General features: G+C 46.1%; 1 protein-coding gene across 2 annotated transcripts in view; it reads left to right on the top strand.

Annotated features, from left to right (window-relative positions):
• Window positions 1–27492, top strand: part of GATA4 (GATA binding protein 4) — a 43215-nt gene that overhangs the window by 14852 nt on the left and 871 nt on the right. The window contains exons 2-5 of one of the 2 annotated variants that reach the window (XM_057723394.1): window positions 19745–19911; window positions 20924–21049; window positions 24961–25048; window positions 26581–26729. In XM_057723394.1, coding sequence (XP_057579377.1) covers window positions 19745–19911; window positions 20924–21049; window positions 24961–25048; window positions 26581–26729 — 530 coding nt within the window. Of the gene's footprint in view, window positions 1–19741; window positions 19912–20923; window positions 21050–24960; window positions 25049–26580; window positions 26730–27492 lie in introns of both variants that reach the window. The other variant, XM_057723393.1, reaches the window with a different exon arrangement.

Here is a 27492-nt window from a genome sequence, read left to right as displayed (position 1 = left end):
GAATCTGAGCTGTTCTTCCACCATGTATCACTTCTGCTTAGCAGATAATCTCCCAGCAGGGGTGGGGGTGAGAAAGAGGGGACACACGGTAGCAAAAGGGACACTGGATTGGGGCAGGAATACTAGATTTGAGGCCTCACCTCACTGCCCTGTTGTGTGGGCCAGGCCAATGTCACTTCCTCCCTCTTCTGGATTCCACTTCCCCCATCATACCCCTTTCTCCCAGTACCTTGATTTGCTGGATTGAAAAAGCCTAGAGGAACTTGTGAGTAGGGAGTTGAGTAAATTGTTGAGTAGAACACCCCACATTCCCATTTAAGGCCTGAGGGATCGGCTCCATCACTTCCCGCTCTGCCTGGCAGCCTCGACTGCCAGAATAGCCCCAGAAATACAGGGCCCTTCCAGGGAGAGTGCCGAGCGAGAGCTGGGATACTCTTATTAGACTGCTTTCCGTGGAGAGAAGGGCAAATTCTGTATTCTGGAGAGTCCTTGGGTTTTACTGCTTAGGCTTGGTGAGTCTTGGTCTTTGAATGGCAAGGCCAGGATGGTAGGAGCTTCTGAGCTCAGCTCCTGACTCCAGAGGGCAGACTGCCTGCTGTCTGTCATGGGGAAGGGTGTGGACACACATAGGAGGGCTTCACCACATCAGCGCCTTAGCAGTCCACCTGGTATCTGATGGTCTCATTTTTCTTTCTACCCTAATAATTCCATAATGGTTTTCTAATGCAAACAGCTTTTGAGTCTTCTTCTCACTCACCTGACTGTGGAAGAACCAGAAGCAAACAGGGAAGAATCGAAGAAATCAGGTTCACACCGCCTCTTGGTAGCCAAGAGGGAACGGAGGTCGATCTTGTCATGAATGCAGGAGAGCCGGGCTGGGCTCATCTCTGCAGGCAGCCTTTGACTCACCTACAGGCAGAATTCCCAAGACGGAGATTTGTACACAGCCAGTGTTCTCATGTGTCCATGGTGTTATCCTTTTATTTTTTAGTTCTACCAGACTGGAAGTGTTTCCAGGGCAAGAATTACACCTCATGCATTTTGGGGTCCATGATACACTTACATGGTGAATACTAAGTAAACGTTCATTATCTGAAAAGAGAAAATCAGGAATTCATCACAAAGTATATGGCCGCTTCGGCTCACATATTCATGCCTGCAGTCTGGTCTCATTTAGACCGGCTGGGGTGGGGACCATCCTTGCCAAAGGAACCTGAGAGGCAGAGGCCCAGGGATGAGCATGGCCCCATCATGGTCAGTTTTACAGGGAGAGGGACCTGGTGGGACCGGGGGTGGGGGTGGAGGAGGGGAGGAGATTGAGGAGCTGGAAGACTCACACTCAGGCAGCCCAAACCTAGGAGGCCGGGGGAGAGAGGAGAGCATGGAAAACTCTCAGAGGTAACAAGGAAACAGGGCACCTAGGGATGGGACAACGTATTGGACATAGTGGGCCAGAGGCATGGGGGAGGGACAGGCAGGTGGGATGCCCAGGAGGCAGGTGGCCCAGACTGGAGTCTGGGTCAACACTTTGAAGCCTTGAGAACAGGAGAGAGCCCCCAGAGTCATGGGGAGAGTGAAAGTGGGGACTGGGCAGGGAGGGAGGTGCGGCAGAGGCTGCGCTGGCCACTAGTGGAGATGGGAGGGGTAACAGGTGGGAGGGGTAACAGGTAGGAGACACTTGGCAAGGGGAGCCAAGAGAGGAAGCTAAAAAATACAATAGTTATGTGCCCTCCAACTTCACCTCGTAAAATCCACCTGAGCTCATTCCTTGAGCCTGTGATACTGTGCTGAGCCCTGATGGTGCTCCTTTGGGCTTTCTAAGGGCCCCCAAAGCCTTCACATCCTATCAGAGCTCTGGCCCTGGAGCCAGATCTGTTACAGTCTCCCCCTGCCAGTGTATGGAAACTTGCAGAATTTCATCATGTTTTTCCTTTCCAACCCAATGAGTGCCTGAATCCACGGTTTTCCCTCCTCCTCACTGTGAATAGATTCCTTGAGATCCTTCTTAGAGAGCCTCTTAAAGCACCAGCGAGAGTTTTGTGTATACGGGTAACTGCCTCTCAACCTCATCATAACAAACGGGCTCAGGAACTCAAAGATTCTCTGTAGAAACAAACTCTCCCGTCAGACTCTGTTTAAAGGGCGTAAGTGCCTGTTGATTTGGGAGGCTGGTCTCTGCCTGCCTGAAGTGCTCTACAGAAGTGACAAGACACTCTCCTTCAGGGAATGTTGATATTAAGTTTCCTGCCCTGTGTAAACACATCCCCAGGAATGGCATTAATAAAGGGGACCCCTTTCCCAAGACAAAGCAGAAGGGGCAGTGGGGGGAGACAGACCAGGAGGACGGATCTGCCAGGCCAGGGAGAGCTGGCCGAACGCACTGTCTGACCAGCTGTTCACGGTGAAGGCAGAGCCCATTAGCTGGGCTTTTCTTTGTCATGTTCAGAACTCTTGCTTATATTTCTTGTTGGAACCGCCATCCTTTTACTATTTGGCAGCTGATAACGGGCAGGCAGAAGAGGCTTGTGGTTGAGGGAGTGGGTCTGGAGTCAGACACCTGATTTAAAATTCCAGCTCTACAGATTACCCACTGCAATGTTCCCCAGTTTTCACGTCCATAATGTTGAATGGAAGCCACTTCATAGGGTCACTGTTAGTAATAGGAATAATGTTCATAAAGCATAGTACCTGACATGCAGTAGCATCCTCAGGTGTTAGTCCTTAGTCACCTATTAGTAAACGTTCACTGTTAGCATTAAGCAGATATTATTTCAAATAGAATTTTTCAATTCCACTAATGAAAGGTAAGGTTGCCAGGCAGAATTAAACGGGGGTTTTGTAAATATTTGTTTCAGTATTAGTGTACGTTTAGGGACACAGACCCCATATCCAACTTAATGTCTGTAATTTCTTCTACATATGGGGCACATGTACATAAGCAGAGGCTAATAGCGGTTGTAGAGACCTGAAGAGTGACTTCCATCGTAGCTTTGGAATATTTTTTAAATCCTTCTAAGGGAGTGGGGGCCAGTTATCTGCCTCCAGCGAAAGCTGGACAAAAGGGAAAAACAAAGAAACCACTTGGATTCTACTCAGAAAGGAAGAAGGGTTGTGTGGTGCAGCTGTGGAGGGCATGTGTCCTGAGGAGGCCCGGCCGGGGTCTGTCTCTGGGAATCTGACAATAAGTGAGACCCCCTTCTGCCTTGAGCTGCTTCAGTGCGGTCTTCCTAAGGGTCCAAGTCCAGCATCACTTGGTTAACACCATCATGGGAATTTAAGGAATTGTGTGTGTGCTGAGGCCACCACACATGTGCTTGAACGGCTCTGTTGAGGCTGGGCCGCTGGGGTGGTCTTCCTTCCCTTGGGATCCTGCTGCCACAGGATTTTCCCTTTGTCCTGGCCTTTCTGAAGCTATTGCTACCTCTTGAGATTTTTTTCTGGAAGACTGAGCCTTAGGGAGACACTGCCATGAAGAATCTCCCCAGCTGGGTCAGCAAACAGGAGCCATAGTGGTCAAGATCTCATTGATTTACTTGGCTGCTCAGTGCTCTGCATTTGTTCCTGATTTTTAGTTTTTTGTTTGTTTGTTTTTTGAAAAGATGAATACATTATTGGTTTAAAAGAGAGACACAATGGCCAAAAGGTGGAAGCAACCCAAATGTCCATAGACAGATGAATGGATAAACAGAATGTGATGTGTATACATATATATATATACACAATGTGGAGATTCTGACACAGGCTACAACATAAATGAACTTTGAGAACATTATGCTGTGTGAAATAAGCTAGTCCCCAGTCCCCAAAAAACACGGCATGATTCCACTTTCATGAGGCACCTGGAGTAGTCAGACCCATAGAGACAGAAAGGTGAATGGTGTTGCCAGGGGCTGTGGGGAGAGGGGAGTAGTTGTTTAATGGGTCCAGAGTTTCAGTTTAGTAAGATGAAAAGAGTTCTGGAGATGGGTTGTACAACAGTATGAATATACTTAACACTACTGAATTGTACGCTTAAAATGGTTAAATGGTAATTTTATGTTTTGTGTATTCTACCTCTATTAAAAATAGAGAATAGACAGTATAAAAGCTTAGCAAGTAGAGAGCAAACTGTAAAAATCCTCTCCACAACACTGCATTCTGTTTGCCTCCCCAAAGGTATAAGCAGTATTAATGTAAGAGTTGGTAGTACTATCTCTCCTGAATTTGTTCTATAAGATTGCTTTTCTGTAGCAGCTTCACCTTTTTCCTGAGATGTCTGCCAAGTTTGTGAAAGTTGTAAAAGAATGGATTGAACTACTAGACCTTTGTCATCAAAAACAATCCAGGACGCAAAGTTTATCCTCCACAAGCAGCCAGAGGATCTGTTTGAATGCAGGTTAGGTTATGTTAGTCAAAGCTCTCTGGTGGCCCCATGTCACTCAGAGAAAAAGCCGTGTCCCCCCAAGATCCTACATGATCCAGCCCTTCATTTCCTTTCTCAGCCCCTCACTCATCTACAACTGCCACACTGGATCCTCACTGATTCTCAGGTGTATCAGGTGCACTCCAACCTCAGGACCTTTGCACTTGCCATTTCCTTTTTCTGGAATGATCTTCCCCTAAATATCTGCTGTATGGCCCATTTCCTCACTTTCTTCACATCTTAAGTCAACTTTTCAATAAGATCTTCCTTCCTACCCATTTCAAAATTTCAACTCATCCCAACACTTCATACACCCTCCCCCTTTTACCTTATATTTTCTCCTTAAATTTACCGAGTATGCTAGATATTTTACTTGTCTTCTTTACAGACTGTTTTCTCCACTAATACTTCAAGTCCAGGGGGGACAGTGATTTTTATCTGTTTTGTTCACTGCCAAATCCCTAGCACCTAGAGCAAAGTCTGGTACATAATAAATGCTCAAAAAATCTTTGTTGAATAAATGGGGGAAAAAAACCCATCCAGGAGCGCTGGGATTTGGCTGCTGTGCTTCAGGTGGGAGAAAGAGGGGCTGAGACCTGGGCTCCGTGTGGCCCCCAGCATGGAGAAACTCCACTTCTTTATATGTAATTTGTAAATGTCTGCTTGGCCTCAGAGTTCTGAGACTAGAGTGAAAAAAGGAGAAAGAAAATAAAACTAACCTAGTAAACAAGGTATAAAGTATACCCTGATCTCCCTGTGCTTATAACTTGGTTTAGGAACAAAATATAGTTTGAGAGAAAAGAAGGAAATAATAGCAGGAGATTTAAATGACACTCCAAGACAAGGATACAAATAGGCAATTCAAGATCAATGTGATTAATTGCCAAATAAACCCATGGAAGCATCGGGTTAGTCTAGGAAGACTAGTGGTAGGAAGCGGAAGAGCAGGTGATATGATGTGAAAAGGATGCTTGTACAGTGAAGAAGGAGGTGGAAACTTTCTGTGGAAGATAGCAGAGTAAAGTATGCTTTCTCCCCTTCCTCCCTGAACACTAACAAATCAGATGAAAAGAACCGTCAAAATATAGTAAAAATTTAATCTCCAGTGAAACTAGGAAAATTCCCTCAACTACAGAAATACTCTCAAAATATAATGGAAATTCAAACCACATGGAGGGAAAGACTTTGAGAGCTGATTCACACCTCTCAGATCTCTAGCTGGTGTAAATTTACCTGGTAAGAAAATAAATGAGATCGGAAAGGAAGAGCCAGTGTTTTCATTATTTGCAGGTGAAAGAGTGGTCAACTTTGATAAACAAATATGTAAGATCACTATGGAGAAAACTATAAAACTTAAAGACATATAAAAGTAGACATGAATAAATGGGAAAAGATACTATGCTCTTGGATTGGGAAACTTAGCAGTAATCTTTCTTCCAGATTCCCCCCCAAAATAAAATCTATAAATTTAATGCAGTCCCAGCAAACATCCCAACAGGATTTCTTAAATGCAACTTGCCATGCTGATTATAAAATTTATATGGAAAAGTTATTGTATAAGAATAGCCAAGATAGTTTTTATAAAGAAGACAGAAAAAGGGAGAACTTGTCCTATCAGAAATCAAAACAAATGAAAATAAACAGATACTGGCACAGAAATTAAGGCAATGGTGTTCATTGCCCTGCTGTATGTAGTAGTGAAAAATTAATTGCTGAAATACAGCCAAGGCATTAGGAAAGGGGAAGCTATGGTATAAAAAGACTGGCATTAAATAATGTATCCTTTCAGATATCAAAGTACAGCTAAACAACTGTGGGAATTATGGATTAGAACATAAGTGTTATGTACTTTTACAATGTAAAACTAATAAATGCTCTTAAAAGAGTGAGATAGAGCTGTACTGATATGGGAAAATGTCCAAATATCAATACATGTGCTTCCATGAAGAAACTAAGCTGCAGGAGAGTCTGTATGGTATGATCCCATTTGTGCTCAGGGCAGATGGCTCTGTTCTTCCAGGTGCTCCTTCCAGGGGGAGGATTATATCCCTTACCCTGATAAGCATAGGTTTGCCTATGAGACTTGCTTTGATCAATGACATGTGACTAGAAGTCATTTGTGCAACTTCCAGGCACAGCTTTAAGAGTCATTATGTGGTTTTGACATCACTTTTTGCCCCTGCCATGAGGCTGGCATGACCCAGATAGAAGCTGCACCTTCAGCCTGGGTCCTGGAGTGAAGCACATACATGTAGCAGAACTGCAGCTGACTTGCAACTGATGTGTAATGTAAACAGAGGAAAATAAATATTTAATATAGTAAGCCACTAAGATTCTTGGGGTTGTTTGTTACAGCATAACCTAGCAAAAGCTGTCTGATACATTGTTAAACAGTACCAAAACCAAACATAAGTGTTTTTTGAGTATGTTTTTGAACATGTCTATATATATATATATATATATATATATATATATATATATATATCCTAGAGATATGTACAAGGATGTCTGTTGCAGCATTTATTACAGCAAAAAATTGAAAACAACCTGAATATACATCAATAAGGAAATGGACAAATTAAATATAATATGTTAATATAATGGAAAGCTATAAAGCAACTCTAATAAAAGTAGCTCCACATGTATCAACATAATTAAAACTCAGAAACATATTAATAGGCAAAAGTAAACTTACAGAAGGATGCAGATGTTATTTTTATGAAGTTTAAAACATGCAAAAATAGTATGTATTACTTTGAAAAAGTATGCACATATATTACAAGAGTAAAAACATTCACATGAATCATAAACATCACATACAAGTAGAGGTTTTTTCTGTTGAGGGAAGGAGGAGACTGGAATGATGGGATAGATACACAGGAATCAACTGTATCTGCAGTGCTTTATGTCTTCAAAAAATCAAAAGCAAATATGGTAAAATATTAAGATTTAACAAAGTTTGGTGCTGGCTTCAGGAGTGTTTTAATATTCTTTTCTTCTCAGTTACTGAAATATTCCATGTTTTTTAAAAAGTAAATTTGTAAACATGATGTACAGTGTGAGGACATTCACGTAAATTAAAATTTTAATTTATACGAAGCCATACTTATAATGTTCACAGGTGCCTATGTATGTAAGAGTATAAAAATGAATATAGTGGTTGGATAAGAGATGGCAATATGAAATAAAAGGGATTCTTATATTATTTTTGGTACTTTTCTGTAATTTCTAAGTTTATAAAAATGCAAAGTATAATTCATAACATAGAAAATGTCTGGAAACAGATTGTTAGCCACCATTGCCTCTGGGGAGCAGGATGGTGTTAATGGTGGAGACTTTTATTTTTCATGTGACATTTTTCTGTACTCTTTGAATTCTTATAGCAAGTATGATTTATACAATTTATACAACATAAATTTGGGGTTAATTCATGGGGGTTACAATGTAGTGCCAAGTTAAATGAGTCAAAAAGTAGGGAGCTAGATATCATCTTTCCCAAATATTTTATGTTTGAGTTGTAGAGACCAGAACAAGAGAGGCAGAATTACTGCTGGTGACCATTTTGGCCTCTAATTGCTTTTGGAATTGGTTCTCATTGCTCCCAACCATTAAGTTTGTTACATGTAGTTTGTGATGTTGAAGCAAAGGCTGGACCCCATTCACATCATTGGTAGAGAGTCCTGGGTTAACACTCCTGCAGCTATACTTCTGCGCCCTCTAGTGGTTGGAGGACCTTCCTCAAGGCCACTGCATGTAGATATAGATCCGTCCTGGGAGATTTGGGAAGAGTCTAGGTCATCCTTTCACCCCATCACCTGCACTTCTCTGTCTTTTTATGTCAAGCTTTCTAAATAAGATTTTTTTTGAAGAAAGGGTTCTGCAGCTTGAAAAAAAAGTGACAGAAAAATGACTGGTGCAGAGTCATTTATGCATTTGATCTGATATTAATCTGGATAATTTTCAAACTAGGAAGGACCTTGATATGTGGTCTAACACCCCCACTTTACAAAGAAGATCCTAGGCATAGGTGGGTAAAATGTGTGTCACCCGGGGCCATTGCTAGTTTCCTGGCCTTGCTGTAAGTGACCTTCATCCTTATTTTTTGTTTTGTTTTATGTTCAGTGAACTCAGAGCTAAACAGAGCCTTCTTGACTCTGCTTAGAATCACATTTCATGCAAAAAGCTTGCAGGGAAACTAGGGGATTAGCAGGAGAAGAAGATGTAAAGTGCTGGTGATTGAGTTTAACCTTAGTTTGATTAAATAATCCCCAAGAAACCCCCCGAGAGGAAAATAGTCCCATGTATGTAGTTCTACACCTTAGCTCCCCTCCCCTTCTAAAAGGCGTAAATCTCCCCTGAAATGCCTCTGTAGCATTCAGAGCAATAAAGAGGTCACATTATATCTCCATAAATTTCCCCAGCTGGCTGGCTGACTGCTGCCATTCCAGGAGGTGAAAGGGAAGTTGTTTCATTTTGACCGCCACTGGACTGGAAGGAAAAGCCTTTTCCCTCCAGACCCATTGTCTTAATCCCTGAGGGAGCTGGTCTGGCAATTTGTTCACTATTTCCTTTCCCTCCTGCCAGCTTGTCACAAGCCTGAAGAGGGGTTGCAGAGTCAAACTGGCCAGACTGCCTTGGTATAAGTCTCCGCCAATGACCCTGATAAAGGGCCTGACCATAGTTCCCTCTCAATCCTCCTAATTAATAAAAGGAACAAAGTCTAAACAGGCAGTGTGCATGAGTGTAACTGAGCATTAGAAGCCAAGCCAGACCTGCCAGGGGCTGGGGCCTGAGCCTGCTGAGGAGGCCTCTTGGGACAGAAACCAGGGTGTTCTGAGCGATGACAGCAGGGCGGTTAGACTGAGAACCTGCTTGGAAAATGGTAGGAGATAAGATGCTCTTATGGGAAGTCAGAAAAGGGAACCTTCCCTGCTCTATATTAAAAATATTACTACATGAAACACTTGGTGTTGCTAGTTGGGGCATATTAATTTATTACTTTATTTGACCTATAAAAGAATTATTGATTGCATTTAAGAAATAAATTAACATAGTTCAATACTCAAAAGGTTCACAAGAGCATACATTGAAAAGTATTCCTGAGCCACCAAGTTACAGTCTCCCCGGAAGCAGTCAATATTGTTAGTTTCTGGTCTGTCTTCCTAGAGTTATTTAGTGTGCATACAAACAAATATGTGTGTAGACTCTTCTCCCCTTCTTTTTAAGAGGGTGTCATATGCCCTGTTCTGTACCTTCTAATATTTCACAGCATATTTTGGAAAGAATCCCACATCAGTGGCTACACAGTGCAACCTAATTGAATTAACAATAGTTCCATATTGATGAACACATAAATTGTTTTCCCAGTGCCTCCACTGTTGCAGGAAAAAAATGCCCCACTGACTGTCCTAGTATGTGAACCATTTTACGCAAGTGCTGGTGCATCTGCAGGATAAATTCCTGGAAGTGGAATTCCCAGATCAGTTGCTGAGATACTGTCATGTTGTCCACCTCCCTACCCCCAGGCAGTACCATGTCCTGCTCTCCATCACTGTCCAGCCAGGCTTGTTCCCCCACACCCCCGGGCACAATTAGGTGACTGAGGCAGGCTGGCAGGAGGCCTGGACCTTGAGGAGCCAGAACCAGCACCAGACTTTGTCCACAGTGAGAGGGCAGGCAGCTTTTGATTAGCTTGTCATGTACATCCCCACACTTGCTGGTCCTGCCCCATGTGGAAAGGACCTTCCTCTTTCCCTCTGTGGGGTGGGAAGAATAGCCTGCACCATAGTGGATACCTGAGCCTAGAGAGGGCCACCTCTGTGGGAGGGGAGGCACCTGGGTCCACGGTGGAGAAGACTCTTTGTCATTGGAATGAGAGGATCCTGAGAAGCTGAAGAAATGAAGTAGACATCTCCAATCCCCCAACTCCTAGGCAGAGATGCTTTTGAAAATTAAGTTAAAAATTGTATTACTTATTTTGTAACAGCCTTATGAATATGTAATGTGCAAGTAATATGTCACATTCTGTAAAGTCCACTCATTTACAGTGTGCACTTCAGTGGATTTCAGTATATTCACAGAGTTGTGCATCCATCTCACAGTCAACTTGAGAACATTTTCATCACTCCAAGAAGAACCCTGAGCCTATTAACAGTCACTCCCAATCCCTCTCCCCCAGCCCCTGGCAACCACTAATCAACTTTCTGTCCCCGTGGATTTGCCCATTCTGGACATTTCATATGAATGGAACCACATACTCGATGGTCTTTTGTGACAGGCTTCTTTCAGAGTACATGATGTTATTTTTAACTGTCTGTTTCCCCTGAGTTCAGGGCTTTTGCATTGTTGTTCCCTCTGCCTCCAACACTGTTCCCCAAATACAGAGATGCTTATTTAACTAGCTGCCGATTTAATGAATTTGAGCTGTGTTACAGGAAGAGAAAACCTTAACATAGTACATGTAATTGTCATTTAAAAAATCACCTCAAATTTTCTTTCTTTCTTTCTTTTTTTTTTACCGCACTTAGTTTTCTTACTCATTCCACTATCAGTGGATATTTGGGTTATTTCCAGTGTTTTGCCATGAACATCTTAAAAATAAATATTTCTCCCCCCCCACCGTGGTGGTATACATCCTTTTTTTTGATGTATTCTAATGAATTATTAGAGCAGTTTTCTCACTAGCAAGAGTGGGCTGGTTTTTAATACATCATGGAGTACTTTTCCACATCCATCCATCTGTATATATAATTATATATACACATATTCTCTCAGCCAAATTACGATGTATGTCCAGGAACATGCATCTCAGTGGCCAGGCAGTCAGACGGGCCGGGAACAGAGCCTTCAGATTTACACCCTCCTACTGCTGCCTTGTTAGATGCTTTAGGATGCAGAATTTGTTGATATCTGATTGGTCAAAATGTATTGAGTTTCTGTTGTGTGCCGAGCACTGCAGATGGAGTGATCCAGCCTGAGAGCAGTGGGGTGCTGGAGAGGGTGAAGATCAGGTCACGAAATGTTCTAGAAGCTTAAGTGAGTCACTCACCATCTCTGGACCTTGGTTTCTTTCACTGAATGTCCACAGGGTCACCCAAACATCTCTTCTAGTTTTCAAGACTCTGTGCCTGCTCTCCAGGACCCTTAGAGCCAACACAGGGGGACCAAGGATGAGGGGCTGTTCAGAGCTTACCAGGCCCAGAGAAGGAAGGGTATGGTTTGGGCTCAGTACCTGGAGTCCAGAAAGTAGCAAATATTTTCAATGGTTAATGCCCACCCAGGGCTCCCATTGCTGTAGCCGAGCCAAAGGCCGAACCCAGCCTGAACCCAGGGAGCTGGGAGCTGTCAGGGGCCAACTAGAGAACCCAGCATTGAGAGCAGTTTTAGGCACCTCTTTCCTTGCATTCTGCTTGCATCTTGTCTGGGGGATGGTGACACGGGGGAGAAATGAGTGTGCATGGGACCAGAGCAGAGTCAGTGTGTCACAGTTGTAGGTTTCATACCTGGAGTTCTGCCAGGAGTGGCCATACGTCTGATTTTAAGCCTGTCGTCCTGGAATAATTGGTAACAAACACCTTTTCCTCAGAAGTGTGCCACTGCACGATGAGTTACGTGGCATCCAGGCCAGCCCAAGGGGTGGCAGAAAAGAGGAGAGCCACTGGTTTAAGCGGGCAGGGGCTGCAGGACAGAGTGTCTGCCGGACATAGCAGCCTGTGGAGACCCAGGCTAGTCCCCACCCACGTCCGCAGGCTTCTTCTCCAGGCCCCTAGGGGAAGATTCCAGGCAGCTCCTCCACTGGGTGGAAGTGGACAGGAGGTGGTGGGGGAGCCCGGGGAGGAGGAGGAGATTGCTGGGCAAAACACTGTTCGTGAAAACATTTATTGTTAGAAGGACAAACTACCAACATTAGGGAGAGTTTTAAAATAGAAATTATAACAACACAATCTCTGAGTGTTCCCTGCTTTTTTCATTTGCCTACTTTGAAGACACTCTCCCAGCCCGTGGATCACAGGTAGGAAGGGCCACGGTGACCCTCTCCCAGGAGTTTACGTGTGTTTAACTTCCAGATCCAGCAAATGAAGTCATGTTCTCAGAACCTAACACCAGAGAACTTTAAATAGCGACTCAGTGGTCTGTATCCTTCATGGACTTAACCTGTCCAAGGCAGGAGGCTCAGGACGTCATGGTCACTGAGGGTCGGCTGTGAATTCTAACGCACCGAGAAATTTCCCCTGGGCCAGTGACTGACCCTTCCGTCACGGAGAAGTCTTTACACTGTAATTATATCCCTACCTGTGGGGATTCTTGAAGGCCACAAAGATGCAGGCTGGGAGGCATTTCCCAAGCTGGTGTGCTGAGGAGCATTGAAACACACATACCTAGAGACGCTTCTGTGATCAGATGAGCTGGGTAAATAGGGCACACGTGGGACCTGGACTTCTTGTGGTCCTCGCCCCTAACATGTCATGTCGTGACCCTAGACCATCTTTCATGTACTGATTTTCTAACTGTTCGTGTTGCCATTGTCTGCTACTGGGAAGAGAATTGGGTCCCCAACAGGATGGTCAAGCCATCTGTCCGCCGACAGGAGCTGGTGGGACTCTGGGCCCTTGGTTAAGAGACTGCCCAGTCAATCTGGGTTGAAATCCCAGCTCCTCTACTTACTGGGGAAGACCTAACTTCTCTGAACTCCACTGACATTCCTCTTTCCGGGCCTCCCTTCCACTCTGCCTCTGCTGTGAACACAGACCAGGTAGGAGTGGAGGTAGATACTTGGGAGCTTGTAGGTCTTCAGGGGAGGAGCAGTTGGTCCACAGAATGGAAAGATAGAGGCTTGGCTTTTCCCACAGCTCCTTCAGTGACAGGCATTGTTGCCCAGTGGAGCCTTCACCTATCGTTCTCAGTGTGGTGCGTAATTTCTCTTAGCGTATTGGGGGCGTTAACTCTTGGCAACATACTGTAAATATTTTCCTCCAGTCTATCATGGCAAGAGGTTGTTCTTCAACCTCTTCTTTCTCTTTCTCCCCTCCCCTTTTTTTTCTTTCTTCGTTCCGTTCCTTCCTTTCTCCCTCCCTCCCTGTTTTTGGTGCTTTTGTTCCTTCCTTTCAGGTTGTCCTTGCTAGCTTGTGATTTTTTCTTAACCTGACTCATTCTTCAACTCTCACCTCAAGCCCAAAGCCCGGCTCCTAGGTAAATGCTGGGGGGTGTGTGTGCGTGCGTGCGTGTGTGTGTGTGTGTGTGTGTGTGTGTGTGTGTGTGTGTCGGGGGTTGGTGGTGGAAGTCTATTTCCATTACAATTACAATATTTCACCTGGAGAAACGATTAAAACTCCCTCATTATTCAGTGGCTATTAAGAAATGTACTGTGCTCAACGTTTCATATAGATTACTCTCTGCTTCCTTGTTTGTAAATTTCTAAAACTGTCCTGCCCCTTGTGGGTCGGGTTCGGGTTGTAGTGGATGCTCTCTGTGAACCGCAGCATCCCTTCTGGGCCCTCAAAGGCAGGGGCCCTGGCTCCGCAGGGCAGCTCTGGCCTGGCCCAGCCCAGCGGGAACCGCTTCTGTTCTGCAGGAGCTTCCAAAATAGGTGCTCTAATCCCGCCAGCCGGACGCTGCCTGAGCTGTGTCCGCCCTCCCCACGGCAGCCGCCTGTCACAGGCTGGGCCTGACAAAGCCCAGAAGACCGAAGCCTCAGAAGCTGCCCGAAAACCTCGGGGTTTGTTTGCTCCTCGTGCCTCAGACCCAGGCGCCAGCCCCGGGGACAGAGCCGAGCCTGTCAGGAAATCCAGGCGCAATCTCTGCTGAACTTTGGATGGGACTCGGGGCTGGGGTTCAGCAAGGGACATGTGGGTGGGGCTGGGAACTTAGTTCCTGAAGCCCCTTTGGCCCCGGGAGGTCTCGGAGCGGCCCCTCCCCTCTCTTTGCCCAGCCTAGAAACCCCTCTGGCCTGAATTTTGCAGCATTGAATCCATGCCCCAGGCATGGGTAATTTCCATTGTGTTTATGTGTTTTTCCTCCCCAGATAGATCACAGAGTGCTGTAGGATGGCTGAGGATGGATGGCTGAGGATGTACCGCTGGGGGTGGAGGTTGGGGCTAGTGATGCAGCGCAGGCTCATTGCAATTTGTCACATTTAATATAATTATTTGCTTTGAGTTGTATATCCTCAGCTAGACCAAAACAACTTTGGGCAGAGATTTTTGCCCCAGTTTTGCCTAATACATCTCTGTGTCCAGCACTTGCTACAAAGGCAAGTAGAGCAGACACACACGGCAAAGGTTTGGGCTCCGGCGCCCCCACCAGAAATGCAGACAGCAGATGGACTCAGCACCTGAGGGGTGAGGGAGAGGAGGGTCTCTCCCCCTCCCCAGGCTCTGGCTCAAGAGCGTGCTCCCCTAGCAAGTGGGAGCCCCTCCGAAGAGGGAAGGTGTCAGGGGCACCCCCGCGGCAGCGCAGAGCCAGGCGCTGTGGCTCCAACCCAGCGGCTGGCACGTGCATGGCCACGTCCATCAGCCAGCAGTCGGGAGATAAACCAGCTTTCGGGCAGTGCCCAGTGGGTGTTGCCAACCATGATCCAGGCCTCTGAGTCCTCTGGCTTGTCCGCCCCTCTCACCCCCACCTGCCCTCTCTTCCTCTCCTGCCGTTCCTCCTCCCAGCCTAGACTTGCTCGCCGGCCTGTGGGTGGGTTCCGCAAGATGGATGGAGCTGGTCGGGAGAGGTCAGGTCCCTGCCCGTGATTGCGTCAGCTCTCCATGGAGAAGTCAGGGTGGGATCCTGCAACCTCCTGGCCCACATTTTTCTTTCAGGCACTTGGGTGGGAGGAGTCTGCCTTAACTGCTAGGAATAGCCGTACTAAATTGGATGCCGAAGAAATCGGGCTGGGTTTGTTCCCCCTCTTTAAAAATTGAATTCTTTTCAGTGGGGCAGGGGTGGAAGTGAGGCGTTAGATCCCCATTCTTGGGGTGGGGGCACAGGTCATTCTCTGCTTTTGGTCGCTGAACTAATCATGAGTTAATATTTCCCTTGCGCAGCAGCCCAGAGACCTGTCAACCTGCCCACAAGTTCTCTCCCTGCCCACAAGTTTCAAACGGGGCCAAGTCTGAGAGTGATACACAATTTACAATTCTGAGAAAAGGTCAGATTCCCAAGTCTCCTGACTCTTTTATCTGTACCTCCCCCCCCACCCCCAGTATCCCTGTGCCAAGGTTCTCCCTGGTCATCCCCACTCCCTTCCAGCCCTGACAATAACCCATCCTTGTTGTCTCATTTGGTGTTTGCAGAGCACTTTACAGCCATTGTTGTGAGTTTTTCCTCTTATTTGCAAAGTAGTTTACAACTGTTATTACAAGTCTTTCCTCTGAATGTGGGGTAACTGCTGACCCATTTCCGAGAGCTGGATCCCCACTGCCTTCTAAATGGTTGGTCCAATTCCTGTGATGCCCAGAGCTGGGTGGGTGGGGCTTTTGTAAGTCAAGGCCAGGGCTGTGCCCTTCCTCATTAGAAATCAGGCTGCTGCCCACTTGCCCTCGGGAAGTTCCACCCAGTGCATGTCTAATAAGGTGGTGCTACCAAGGTTCACACGGTCAGGTATTGGTGCTTGTTTGGGGCTCCCAGCCCATAACCTCCCACCTCCCCCAGAGTGGGTGCTAAACAGCAGGGTTTGAACTTCTTTCTCTCCCTCCTTCAGCTCAAGGGGGTAGTATATGTATGCATCGGATGTAAAGAGAGTAAAATAGTCCCTTTCCCCACAGTGTACTGGGAGTTGCTTGAGGTGATCAAAAAAATTTTTGTTTTCTTATTTTTTATCATTTTTTCTTAAAAAATTTTTTTTTTTTATTTTGGCTGCGTTGGGTCTTCGTTGCTGCACATGGGCTGGCTTTCTCTAGTGGTGGCTTCTCTTGTTGCGGAACACGGGCTCTAGGCGTGTGGGCTTCAGTAGTTGCAGCACATGGGCTCAGCAGTTATGGCTCAAAGACTCTAGAGCGCAGGCACAGTAGTTGTAGCGCATGGGCTTAGTTGCTCCTCAGCATGTGGGGTCTTCCTGGCCCAGGGATCAAACACGTATCCCCTGCATTGGCAGGCGGATTCTTAACCACTGTGCCACCAGGGAAGCCCCTATAGTATTTTAAAAACTAAGCAATTACAACATTACAGAACACTGTTTTTAAAGATGAAAAGTCCACACAATTTGATCAGCCTAATAGAAGCCCCTTCCTGGTGGTCTCAGCTGCCACCCCAGTGTATATGTTGTTTTGCACGCTGTATTTTTCATTTGACCGGGCAGGCAGGCGTTTTCTCTGTTGTTAGGTTACCTTTGTCTTCACCAGTTACATAATTATGTAACATTCCATTGAGTGGGTCAGAGAGCAAGATTTTCTGGTAGAAGAAATGGAAACCTTGCCCGTGTGGAGGTGTGGTGGGTTGTAAGGAGTCATGGTGCCTCTGAGGGATGCTTTTAGGAAGCATGGCCTTCACCTCCCCATCCTTCCTTTGGCTGCTCTTGTAACACCTGACTGTTCAATCTGGTTGGACTTCTGCACTTGCTACCCTAGACAAGAAGTCTCTGCCACCCTAATACCCCACTTGCTTAAGATACGTGGCCCAAATATTGTTACTCGTTGTTGATAACTGGCCCAGTTTACCCAGCCAGGTCATTAGCATTATCTGTCCGAGTGTTGAAATAGCAGATGCTCGGTGGCAAATACATACTTGCTGGCCCCCCAGTGCCTTTCCCCAGCCTGTTAAAATAGTTGCATGACTGTGTAACCCATTCCACACGGCAAGTAAGAAGACCTTTCTAAGGTATGCCTCGGTGTTGCATTCTCAAGGCAGTCAGGCCAGTAACCAGCAGAGACCAAGACTGCTAGGGAGGCTCCTGGGCTGATATCCTGTCCTGAACGCAAAACAAAAAGTGTCAAGAGAAAAGAAAATCTCTCCTCCAAAAAAGAAGAATGGATTGATCTGTCCGTGCAGCCTTCTTTAAATGAACCGAAACACAGGAGAGAGGTTAATTTGTTTATCTTTAAAAGGAAAAGTGTGAATCTTTATTGGTGAGAGGCATCTTCTGAAATACTTATGAGTGAAATGACAGTATGTCTGGGATTTTCTTCAAAAAAAAATAAAATCAGGATGAGGGAAAATGGGTGGAGATACACATAAGACAGGATTGGCCACAAATTGTTGGAAGATGGATGGTGATTAAATAAGAGTTTATCTTCCTATTCGGGCCACTTTTGGATATGTTTAAAATTTTCCATTTTTTAAAAAAAAATTAGAATAATTGAGTTGTGCTTGGTTTGGGGTGGAAAGGTGTAAAAAGCCCTCCCTGGTGATTTGAGACAGGCATGCAGGGTATCAATTTTGAGGTGGTAGCGCCATCTAGTGTTCACTGTAAACATCCTACAAAATGAGGACATTGCCAGCGCCCCTCCTTGGTCCGAGGGCCTTTTGTGAGCTCCCCTGCCTTTCCAGTCCCCTCACCAAAGCCTGGGCTGCAGGAAACCGGGCAACCAGGCAAGGGCAGGGTGGCGGTGGCGGGTGGAGGGTGACGTGCAGGTTGTTCACTCCATACCTCCCCACAGATTTAGGGAAGCAAGCCAAGAACAGGAGTCGTCACGTCATGTGCGGCTCTGAAGGCAGGTGACCTTGCTGGAGGGTTCTCAGTGTGACTCAGGTGCAAAAATAGCCTCTCTTGTGATGGGTGTGTGCTCAGCTCCCCGGCCTGAGCAAACAGCCCCTCACACCTGCACACTGTTGACTCCCAGTTACTTGTTTGCAGGTGCAAATGACTGTTTGTGTACCCAGAGATGAGGGGAAGGCCCCCCACCATCCTCTTCTCCGGCCCACGTTCCCTTAGAGCAGGTAGCCAGGCCACAGAACTAGCAGCATGTGCAACGTTAAACCTCAGGGCAAGGGGGCTAGGTCCCAATCGATGGAGAGCTCTTACCCTCCTCCCCAAATCTCCCTAATAAACTAGAGAAAAATCCACTCTTGCCTCTGGTAGTAGGACAAGAATAATCTGGACACCAGGATGACTTTAGGGACAGAAAATTTAGAAAGGATATTAGAATTTTCAAAACAGGAAGCAGTATACATGGAGTCAGAGAGACTTCTGGACATTCCAAGCCAGGCTTTATATAGATCACAGGGAATAAGAAAACTGGCCCAGCCTACCTCAGCAAGTTGACTGAAATGGACACAAGTGAAATGTGTTAATTGTTAAATTCTACTGACACGCAAGACACAGGTGATAGGGAGGGAGGGGCATGTGAGTGAGTGCAGAGGAGTGGCAGGGATGGCCGTGTTCCTGTGGACAGGTTCCACTCAAAGGCACCATTGCTCATAATATGCATCTTTATTTTATGTTCCCGTAAGCAAGAACAATGTCAAACTATGACACAGTATATCATACAGATACACTGAAATGAGAAAAATGAATTACAACCTTTTTCTGCAGGAAAGTTTGAAAATTTCAAGAACTTTCAAAAAAGAGTCCTTTTGACTTAGTAATTCTATGTCTAGAGGAGTATCCTAAGGAATAACCAGAAATGCTAAGATTAGTTTACAAAATGAGTGGTGTCTACAAAACAAAAGTCAGAAACTGGGTAATGACTAAGTGAAAACTCAGTGAGAATAATGAAGGATGGTGCAGTTTTATGATGGGGTGATATACACTAAAATACATTTATGAAGTATTTCTAATGTGGGAAAACGCTTTGGTATGAAGTGAAAAAACAGGCTCAAAATGATATAGCTTGACCTCACGTAGACAAAAATAGGTCCATACATGAAACACTGCAAAGAATGTAACAGAGTATAATGTTAAAACTTGGTGATCCTTGAGTTATAGGATTACGTATGATTTCTATATATTTTGTACACATTTCAGCATTTTTTTTGTTTTCCCGAAGTAAATATTTATTATATTTTTATTGAAAAGGAAATGGAACCTCAATCTTGAAAGGGAAAAAAGGAGAGAAGGAAGGTCTTGAGTGGAACTCAGTGTTAGGTGAAACCCCCCCCCCCTTCCCCCGGCCAGGCTCCGAAAGAGAGAGTAATCCAGGTGCTGGTGGTCTCTGCAACACTCCCTTCCCTTTCTCCGGATCAGGGAGAGCCCTGCTGTGTCTGGGACGCAGGGAGTAAAATGTCCACTTCCCAGGACAGCCCTCTGAGCTGGTTCCCCAGGGCTGGGGACGAGCGAGGAAGAGCCAGGCAGCCCAAGGCGATCGTCTTCCACTCCTTGCAAGGAAAAGGCATTATTTCTTTGGTGTCTAGAGTCTCCAATGTGAGATTTCCGGGCATAAACAGAGAACTAATCCTCTGTATTGTTTTCCCACCCAGTAGATATGTTTGACGACTTCTCGGAAGGCAGAGAGTGTGTCAACTGCGGGGCCATGTCCACCCCGCTGTGGCGGCGGGACGGGACAGGACACTACCTGTGCAACGCCTGCGGCCTCTACCACAAGATGAACGGCATCAACCGGCCCCTCATCAAGCCCCAGCGCCGCCTGGTAAGCCAGTGCTGGGCACCCAGCAGCTGGGGCAAGGGTCACGCTTCTCTCTTCCTCTTAGCTCCTGGCTTCAGGGCTCAGCCTTGGTGGGAAATTCCTGGTTTTGAATTTGGGGCTTCAAGTCTTATTTCAAAGAGGTGCAGGTTGAAGGGTTAGGTGGGTGGCAAATAGTAATTTCGTACAACTTCAGAGTTAGCTTGAGCTACAAGGATGGTCCAGGCCATTTAGTTCAGTCCCTTAATTACGCAGAAGTGAAAAGTGAGGCTCAGAAAAGCTAATGGCCTTGCCCACGGTCACTTAGATACTGAGTCTCCCCTCGCGAACCAGAGTCCAGACTTCCTGCTCCCTGACCCAGCGTTGTCTGGTGTGTCTCCTATGTTCACATCAACCCCATGAGGAAAGCTAACTCTTCTTTCTGTATTGTGACTTACCCTTTTTCAGTTGATCAGTTGATAAACCCAAAGACCAGGGAGATTATGTGGGGCGTGCTGGGCCCTATGGCTGGGGAAGAGTTGGAATCAAGTTTTTGGCTCTTAGTTTCTTGGTCTTTTCTACTAAGATTTGATTTTGACCAATACGAACTAGCTTTCATGGATATAGGGAAGGAAGAACAGAGGAAATAAACCCTGGTGCTTCCCTTTCTTGAGGTCAGTCTTTGAAGACACTCAGATACAGTAATTCCTCACCCCTGGCACCTGAGGCCGAGGTTAATGCTACTGTGGGGAGAAGCTTTAGTGCCTACAGTGCCCAGGGCTTGCTGGGCTTTTCCCTGATGTGAGCGACTGATGATGTCACTGACACCGCAGTTAGGACCAGGATCCGCCACATCCTGCTAGCCCTTGCTCCCACGCACCCACCCAGGAGAGGCTTAAGTACCCAGCATCCGAGCATCCAGTGCGGTGGTGGGTCTGAGACTCTCACTCGCCCCGCCCCGAGCTCGCCCCTCGGTGAGGCAGGTGCCAAGGCGCCTGCCTTGTCCTTGGACCTGAAGCGTCTCTATCCTGTGTTGCAGTCCGCCTCCCGCCGAGTGGGCCTCTCCTGTGCTAACTGCCAGACCACCACTACCACGCTGTGGCGCCGCAACGCCGAGGGCGAGCCGGTGTGCAATGCCTGCGGTCTCTACATGAAGCTCCACGGCGTAAGGCGCCCCCAATCGCATCCTGCGCTTTCCTCCACCACTCGGTTCTCACCTCTCTTCGTGCCTGCAGATCATAATTCATTCTCTCTTTCTCTCTCTCTCTTTTGCCTGCGTTTGGTCGTCCATTTTCTCCTTCTTAACAAAGATACTTAGATCTGGAAGGGTCCAGAGACTGTCTTAGTCCATCAGGGCTGCTGTAACAATACCATAGGCTAGGCGGCTTAAATAACAGGAATTAATCTCTATGGTTCTAGAAGCTGGAGGTCTGAGATCAGAGGCCAGCATGGTCGAGGGAGCACTGTCTGTCTGGTGGCAGACCTCTCACTTGGTGGAAGGGGCAAAGGAGCACTGTGAGGTCTCTATTATAAGGGCACTAATCCCATTCATGAAGGCGCCACCCTCATGACCTCATCACCTCACAAAGGCCCCACCTCCTAATACCATCACCTTTGATGTTAGGTTTGTGAACATCTGAATTTGAGGGGGATACAAACATTCAGACCGTAACAGAGACATTGCTATGGAACATCACTTCCATCTTTAACATGACATAAGTCTAATTACCATATTACAGATGAAGAGACTCAGAAATAGTCTATATATATGGTAGTATGATATATAACAAAGGTAGCAATTCAATGGATAAGGGATAGTTTTTTAAGAATGATTGTATTGACATAATTTGGAAAACAAAACCAAAACTTGACCTCTACCTCCTACCAAAACCAAAAATAAACTTAGGTGTATTAAAGATATGAAATGTAAAACATCTTTAGATAGGGACAATAAAAATACTAGAAGAGGGAATTCCCTGTCTCTCTAGTGGTTAGGACTTGGCACTTTCGCTGCTGGGGCCTGGGTTCGATCCCTGGTAGGGGAACTAAGATCCTGCAAGCTGCGTAGTGCAGCCAAAAAAAAAACTAGAAGAAAGTGTAGAAGAGGAGTATTTATATAACCTCGGGGATGGGAGGAGAACTTTTCGTCAGCAAGTTTTCAAAACTCTTAAGCCATAAAAAAAAAAAAATTAGATATATTTGATTGTATAACATTTCATATTAGTGTATGAGAAAAGATACTCCAAGAAAGTAAAACCAATACACACATATATGAGAAAAAGGATTAATATTTCCAGAATACAGAGAACTTCTACAAGGCTCTTTATGTTCTGATTTGGAACAATCTCCATAATATGGTGCTTAAAAAAAAGTCCATGCAGAACTTTGTACATAGCGTGGTGCCAGTTTTATGAGGAGGGAGAACATAATTTATATGTAGGTGTTTATACATAGAATGCTTTTGGATAGATGAATACACATACATATATGACTAGATAGCTACATGAGCACATGTTTGAGAATCTCTTTAAATGTAGGAAGCACAAACATTGGCTGTTATTTCAGTTGCCTTATGGGGAGAGGATTGATAGTAGTGGGATGGGAAGGGTTGTTATTAATCTCATCTTTCCATGTTTTCTTGTTATAAGGCTCTAAAAAGGGCTAAAAATCCACTTAAGAATGCTCATGAGAAAATACATTGATCCTTGAGCAGTGCAGGGTTAGGGGTGCTAATGTTCTGCACAGTCAAGAATCCACGTCTAACCTATAGTCTGCCACACACATAGGTGACTTTTCCTTGTCTGCGGTTCCACACGTACGGAGGTGACCGACCGCGGGTCCGGTAGTACTGCAACATTTACCACTGACAAAAAAATCCACGTTTCAATGGACCCATGCAGTTCAAACCTATGTTGTTCAAGGGTCAACAGTATACTTCTTTTTGCAAGAAGTATGTACAAGGATGTTTGTTGAATCATTGTAATAATGAAACCAGAGAGAAAAAAACATTTGGGAGGACAATAGTTAAAGAAACTATTGTTCTTCAATAGGGCAATGATAAAAAGAAACTGATAGAGGAATATGATGTAGCTACTAAGATTGTATCTGTAAAAAATTAGAAATAGAATTAGTATATGATACAGCAATCTACTTCTGGTATAGATCTAAAAAGAATTGAAAGCAGGATCTCGAACAAATATTTATACACTCACGTCCACAGCAGCATTATTCACAGTAGCCAAAAGGTGGAAGCCACCCACGTGAGCGAGGACAGATGAATGGATAAGCAAAATGTGGTCTATCCACCCAACAGGATATTATTCAGCCTTTAAAAGTAGGGACATTCTGACACATGCTACAACATGGATAGACCTTGAGGACATTATGCTAAATGAGAGAAGCCAGTCACAAAAGGAGAAACACTGTGATTCCACTTATATGAGGTCCTAGAGTAGTTAAATTCCTAAAGGCAGAAGGTAGAATAGTGGTTGCCAAGGGCTGAGGAGAGGGGGAAATGAGGAGTTACCATTTAAGGAGCACAGAGTTCAGTTTTACAAGATGAAAATTGTTCTGGAGATGGATGGTGGTGATGGTTCATAACAGTGCACATATACTTGACACTGCTGAACTGTATGCTTATGTGATGTGCATTTTATGACAGTTTTAAAAGTATTGAGGTGGGTAGGGATAAACATGAGGGCAGGTAGGATGGTCTTCAAGAAGGCCTGAGGTGAGCGGGGCTGGGGTGGGGGGACAGCGGGAGGAGGGCAGGGAGGGGAAGATACTTTCCTCCAGAGGTGGGGGTGCTGTCTTATCTGATTCTCAGTTGACTAGAAGGCAGTTCAAGTTCACATATGCTACTGCACATTTTTTTTTTTTTTTTTTTGGCTGCACCATGCATGGCTTGTGGGATTTTAGTTCCGCAACAAGGGACTGAACCTGGGCCCTCGGCAGTAGGAGTGCAGAGTCCTAACCCCTGGACCACCAGGGAATCCCCTGAACTTCTTTCTTAACAATTCCACGTTCACATCTCAGAAGTGGTCATCACTTTTCCTTCGGTACATGCAGTCGTGACCTGCATTAGTCCTATATGGGAGACTAGCATAGACCAGGGGCTAAAAGCTTTGGTTGGCCAGGCCTGAAAGAAGCCAGATGTGGGGAAGGCACACTATTTTAAATTACTAGAAAGATGACCCTGCAGGCCTGCCCCCCTAACACCTGTTTAGGTATCGTGAATGGCTAAAGAGTGTGACACCCAACAGTCACTGCTTGTTCAGGAGAAATCAGATGCCGTAAAGTGCTGTCATAAAGGACTCAGGCCCTGGCCACAGGGCAGTCTCTGTACCATCGTCCCTGCTGCTCCCGCCATGCATGGAAGCCACCGCTTGCTCCAGCCAGAGTCACCACGGTGCAGAGCCACTCTATGTACAGTGACTTTGCGTCTTCACTTGCCAGGACCACCCCAGCTTGTGCCCACGTTCTTGGCACAACTATTAGTAGCACCCCTTTTCACTCTCACAGTGTCTGGGTGTGGCTGATCAGTTAAAGGCTTTTTTACACTCTTCTTGCTGCCTGAAATATCTGCCCCTCGTCTACTCCACAGCTTCCCACAACCCAGGCATCACCTCCTCAGGGAAGCCTGCCTTGATGTGCCCCTGTGCCACTTCCCCTCCCGCAGCCCAGGACAGAGTTCAATGTTTCTTTTCCATTTTCCCACATCACTTGTGAATCTGGTTATTTTCTATTTGTCCATGTTTCCCAACAAACTGTGAACCTCTGGAGGGAAGAAACTGTGTCTTTAGGTCTTTGTTTTTTCAGAGTTGAGTATAATACCCAGCATGGAATATAGGTGCTCAACACATTTTTTTTTTTTAGTAAAATTGATTTCTTGCTTAGCAGGAGTTCTGGGCCTGATTCACTTAGTCTCAGCCCCAAGGTTTGCAGAGGAATTGCGTACATCTGGCCTTCCCAGTGTGTGTGTGTGTGTGTTTGTGTGTGTGTGTATGTGTGTGTGTAAATAGTGTTGCAGATCATGTACAAATGGAAAACCATGTATATTGACTTGTGACCCCCTAGGTCCCCAGGCCTCTTGCAATGCGGAAAGAGGGGATTCAAACCAGAAAACGGAAGCCCAAGAACCTTAACAAATCGAAGACACCAGCAGGTGAGAAAAAGGTCTATGTGTAATCATGTGAATAACTCAGTAGCCCTCAGGGTGTGTGAGCATCGTGTATGCCCAGGCTGGCCAGCCCAGGCTGCTGAGGTGTAATGATAGCGTCGTCCATCCCTGGCCGTTCAGGACAGAATGAATAGCCCAGTTCAAAAGTAACATCGCCATGGAACATATTGGGAGCTTTAACAGCAGGCTCAACTCATATTGTGGCCTGATCTTCGCCAGTTGACTGCAGAGGTCCAGCTAGACTGGTTGAGGGCTTGGAGGAAAAAGGAACATGACTCGGTCCCTCCATCTTTTGTGCTGCAGCCACTCATGAACTCAAGTCCTTTCAGTTCACTTTGATGAAGTCTAGGAAGACGGTCCCGTGAGTCATGTTCAGATTGATTTGTAACTTTGATTTGTAAGCCAATGTATAATTAACACCATGTAGTACTTTGTACTTTACAAAGCTCCTTCACAAATATTATCTCGTTGATCCTTAAAGACCCCCATGAGACCCCATTTATGATCCCCATTTTATTAATAAGCTGAGGCTCAGAAAGGTCAGTGACTTAACAAGGGTCACACAGCTGTGAATGGGTAGATCTGAAATTTAAACCCAAGTGTTTTTCACTTCAGGGTCCGTATTCTGTTTAATATACACTCTGCCTTCTCGATTTCTATATTTCAGAATGAGGACTACTTGGGTCCCCTACCAAGAGCACTCCCTCTTCAGTACTGCTGTCAAATTAAAGATTTCACTGGAAAATGTGGCAGTTGCGGAGAAAATAAGTGGGCTGATCTGATGGAAAGTTTATCTTCTAATCTAAGGCCTGACAAAGTCAGATAAATTTCCCTGTTCCACTGCTGAGAACATGACCAAATTTCTCCTTTTCCAGATTCGACAATGGCTTGCCCTTTCTGGCTGTCATGTCTTATGAGACCGTTCAGGTCCTCGGCTTTTCTCCCTGCTTCCACATTGTTTATACGCACTGCACCTTCCCCTGGGGAACTTCATCTCTTTACATGGTGGAGTCCCGGGGCAGCAGGCATCCGTTCAGGTGTATGATCCCCTATCCAAAATTCCAAATCCAGGGAGCTAGACTTGTCGGCAAAATGTACTCTGAACTGACACAGGCTATAGTCTGTATTTATCCCATGTGCAAATATTCACACGTTTTGCTGTAGAGCTATTAATGTATTTAATTATGGGGTGTTGTCCAGGACCCTGCTGCAGGTGTTCTATAATATTCAGTTTTTCGCCCTTTTTAAAATTCAAAAGTTTGAATCCTGAGACACATGTGGCCCTAAGGGTCTGGGATAAGAGGTGGTCAGCCGGTCATCTGAAAAAGTTCCCTTGAAATTCTGCTACTTTTGTTTCATTGTGAGAACCGTTGCCCTGCCCTGATGAAGGACCCTGCTTTTCTTCCCAGCGAATGTAGACAAAGCCATTAGCGCGGATCTGCCCTGGCTGTATCCAAGGGCCGCCATCCGTTTGTCCCTGCCCCTGGGCTGGGTGTCCTGACTCTGCCTTGTTCCAGGTCCCTCAGGCAGTGAGAGCCTCCCTTCCACCACCAGCGCTTCCAGCAACTCCAGCAGCGTGGCCACCAGCAGCAGTGAAGAGATGCGTCCCATCAAGACGGAGCCCGGGCTGTCATCCCACTATGGGCACGGCAGCTCCCTGTCACAGGTACTGCCCATGGGGAAGTAGACTGCAGGCGGCCAGGCCCCCGCCCAAGGTGACGGGCTGTCTGCACAAGGATGTGTTTCAGCACACCTGATCAAGCTACAGCGATTTGGACCCACAACCGTGATACACACGTTTAGCAGTTCCTCTGTGCAGGACCTGTGGAGACAGGCTGGCACACGGCATGACTGCAACTCAAATCAGACTGCAGCCGCTGGGGGAGGCGGTACACCTGTTGCGGGCTGTGGGAGGCAGAGCGGGACTTAATAGGCAAGTCTGTCTCTTAAGTGAGGGTGGGTAGATTTTAACAGGAGGAAGGGGAGGAGGAGGCTCCTCCTGGCATGGGCAAAGGTGTGGAAGCTGCAGGGGGCAGGGTTGGTGAGGAGGTCACAGGCAGGATGCCGTTGCAGTGAGGGTTGGCTGTGGGTCCAGCTTCACACGTGTGTCCAGAAGATGGGCCAGCAGGCCCCTCATTTCTGTCAGATACGATGGCAAGCTTGCTCCGCCACCCCCTTCCCTGTGTGCCTCCCCCATTTGGGATCAGGACGCCCCCAAGGTTGGTCGCGGTCTCCCATGAACTCTGATCTCTTCTCCACCTGTACTTGAGGCAGGCATATCCTAGTGAGCCTTCTGCTGTCAGGGTGAAGAGAAGCTGGTCCCATGGGACCAGGAGAGCCAGGAGCCCCTTCTGGGCAGGGGGGATGGCTTCTTTTTGAAAATGGAGATTCATGGTGATAAGATTGTAGAAAATGCCTCCTGTAACCAT

This window comes from Hippopotamus amphibius, chromosome 2 (assembly GCF_030028045.1).
Source record: "Hippopotamus amphibius kiboko isolate mHipAmp2 chromosome 2, mHipAmp2.hap2, whole genome shotgun sequence".
Taxonomy (NCBI): domain Eukaryota; kingdom Metazoa; phylum Chordata; class Mammalia; order Artiodactyla; family Hippopotamidae; genus Hippopotamus; species Hippopotamus amphibius.
This window is presented reverse-complemented; position numbering and strand designations above follow the sequence as displayed.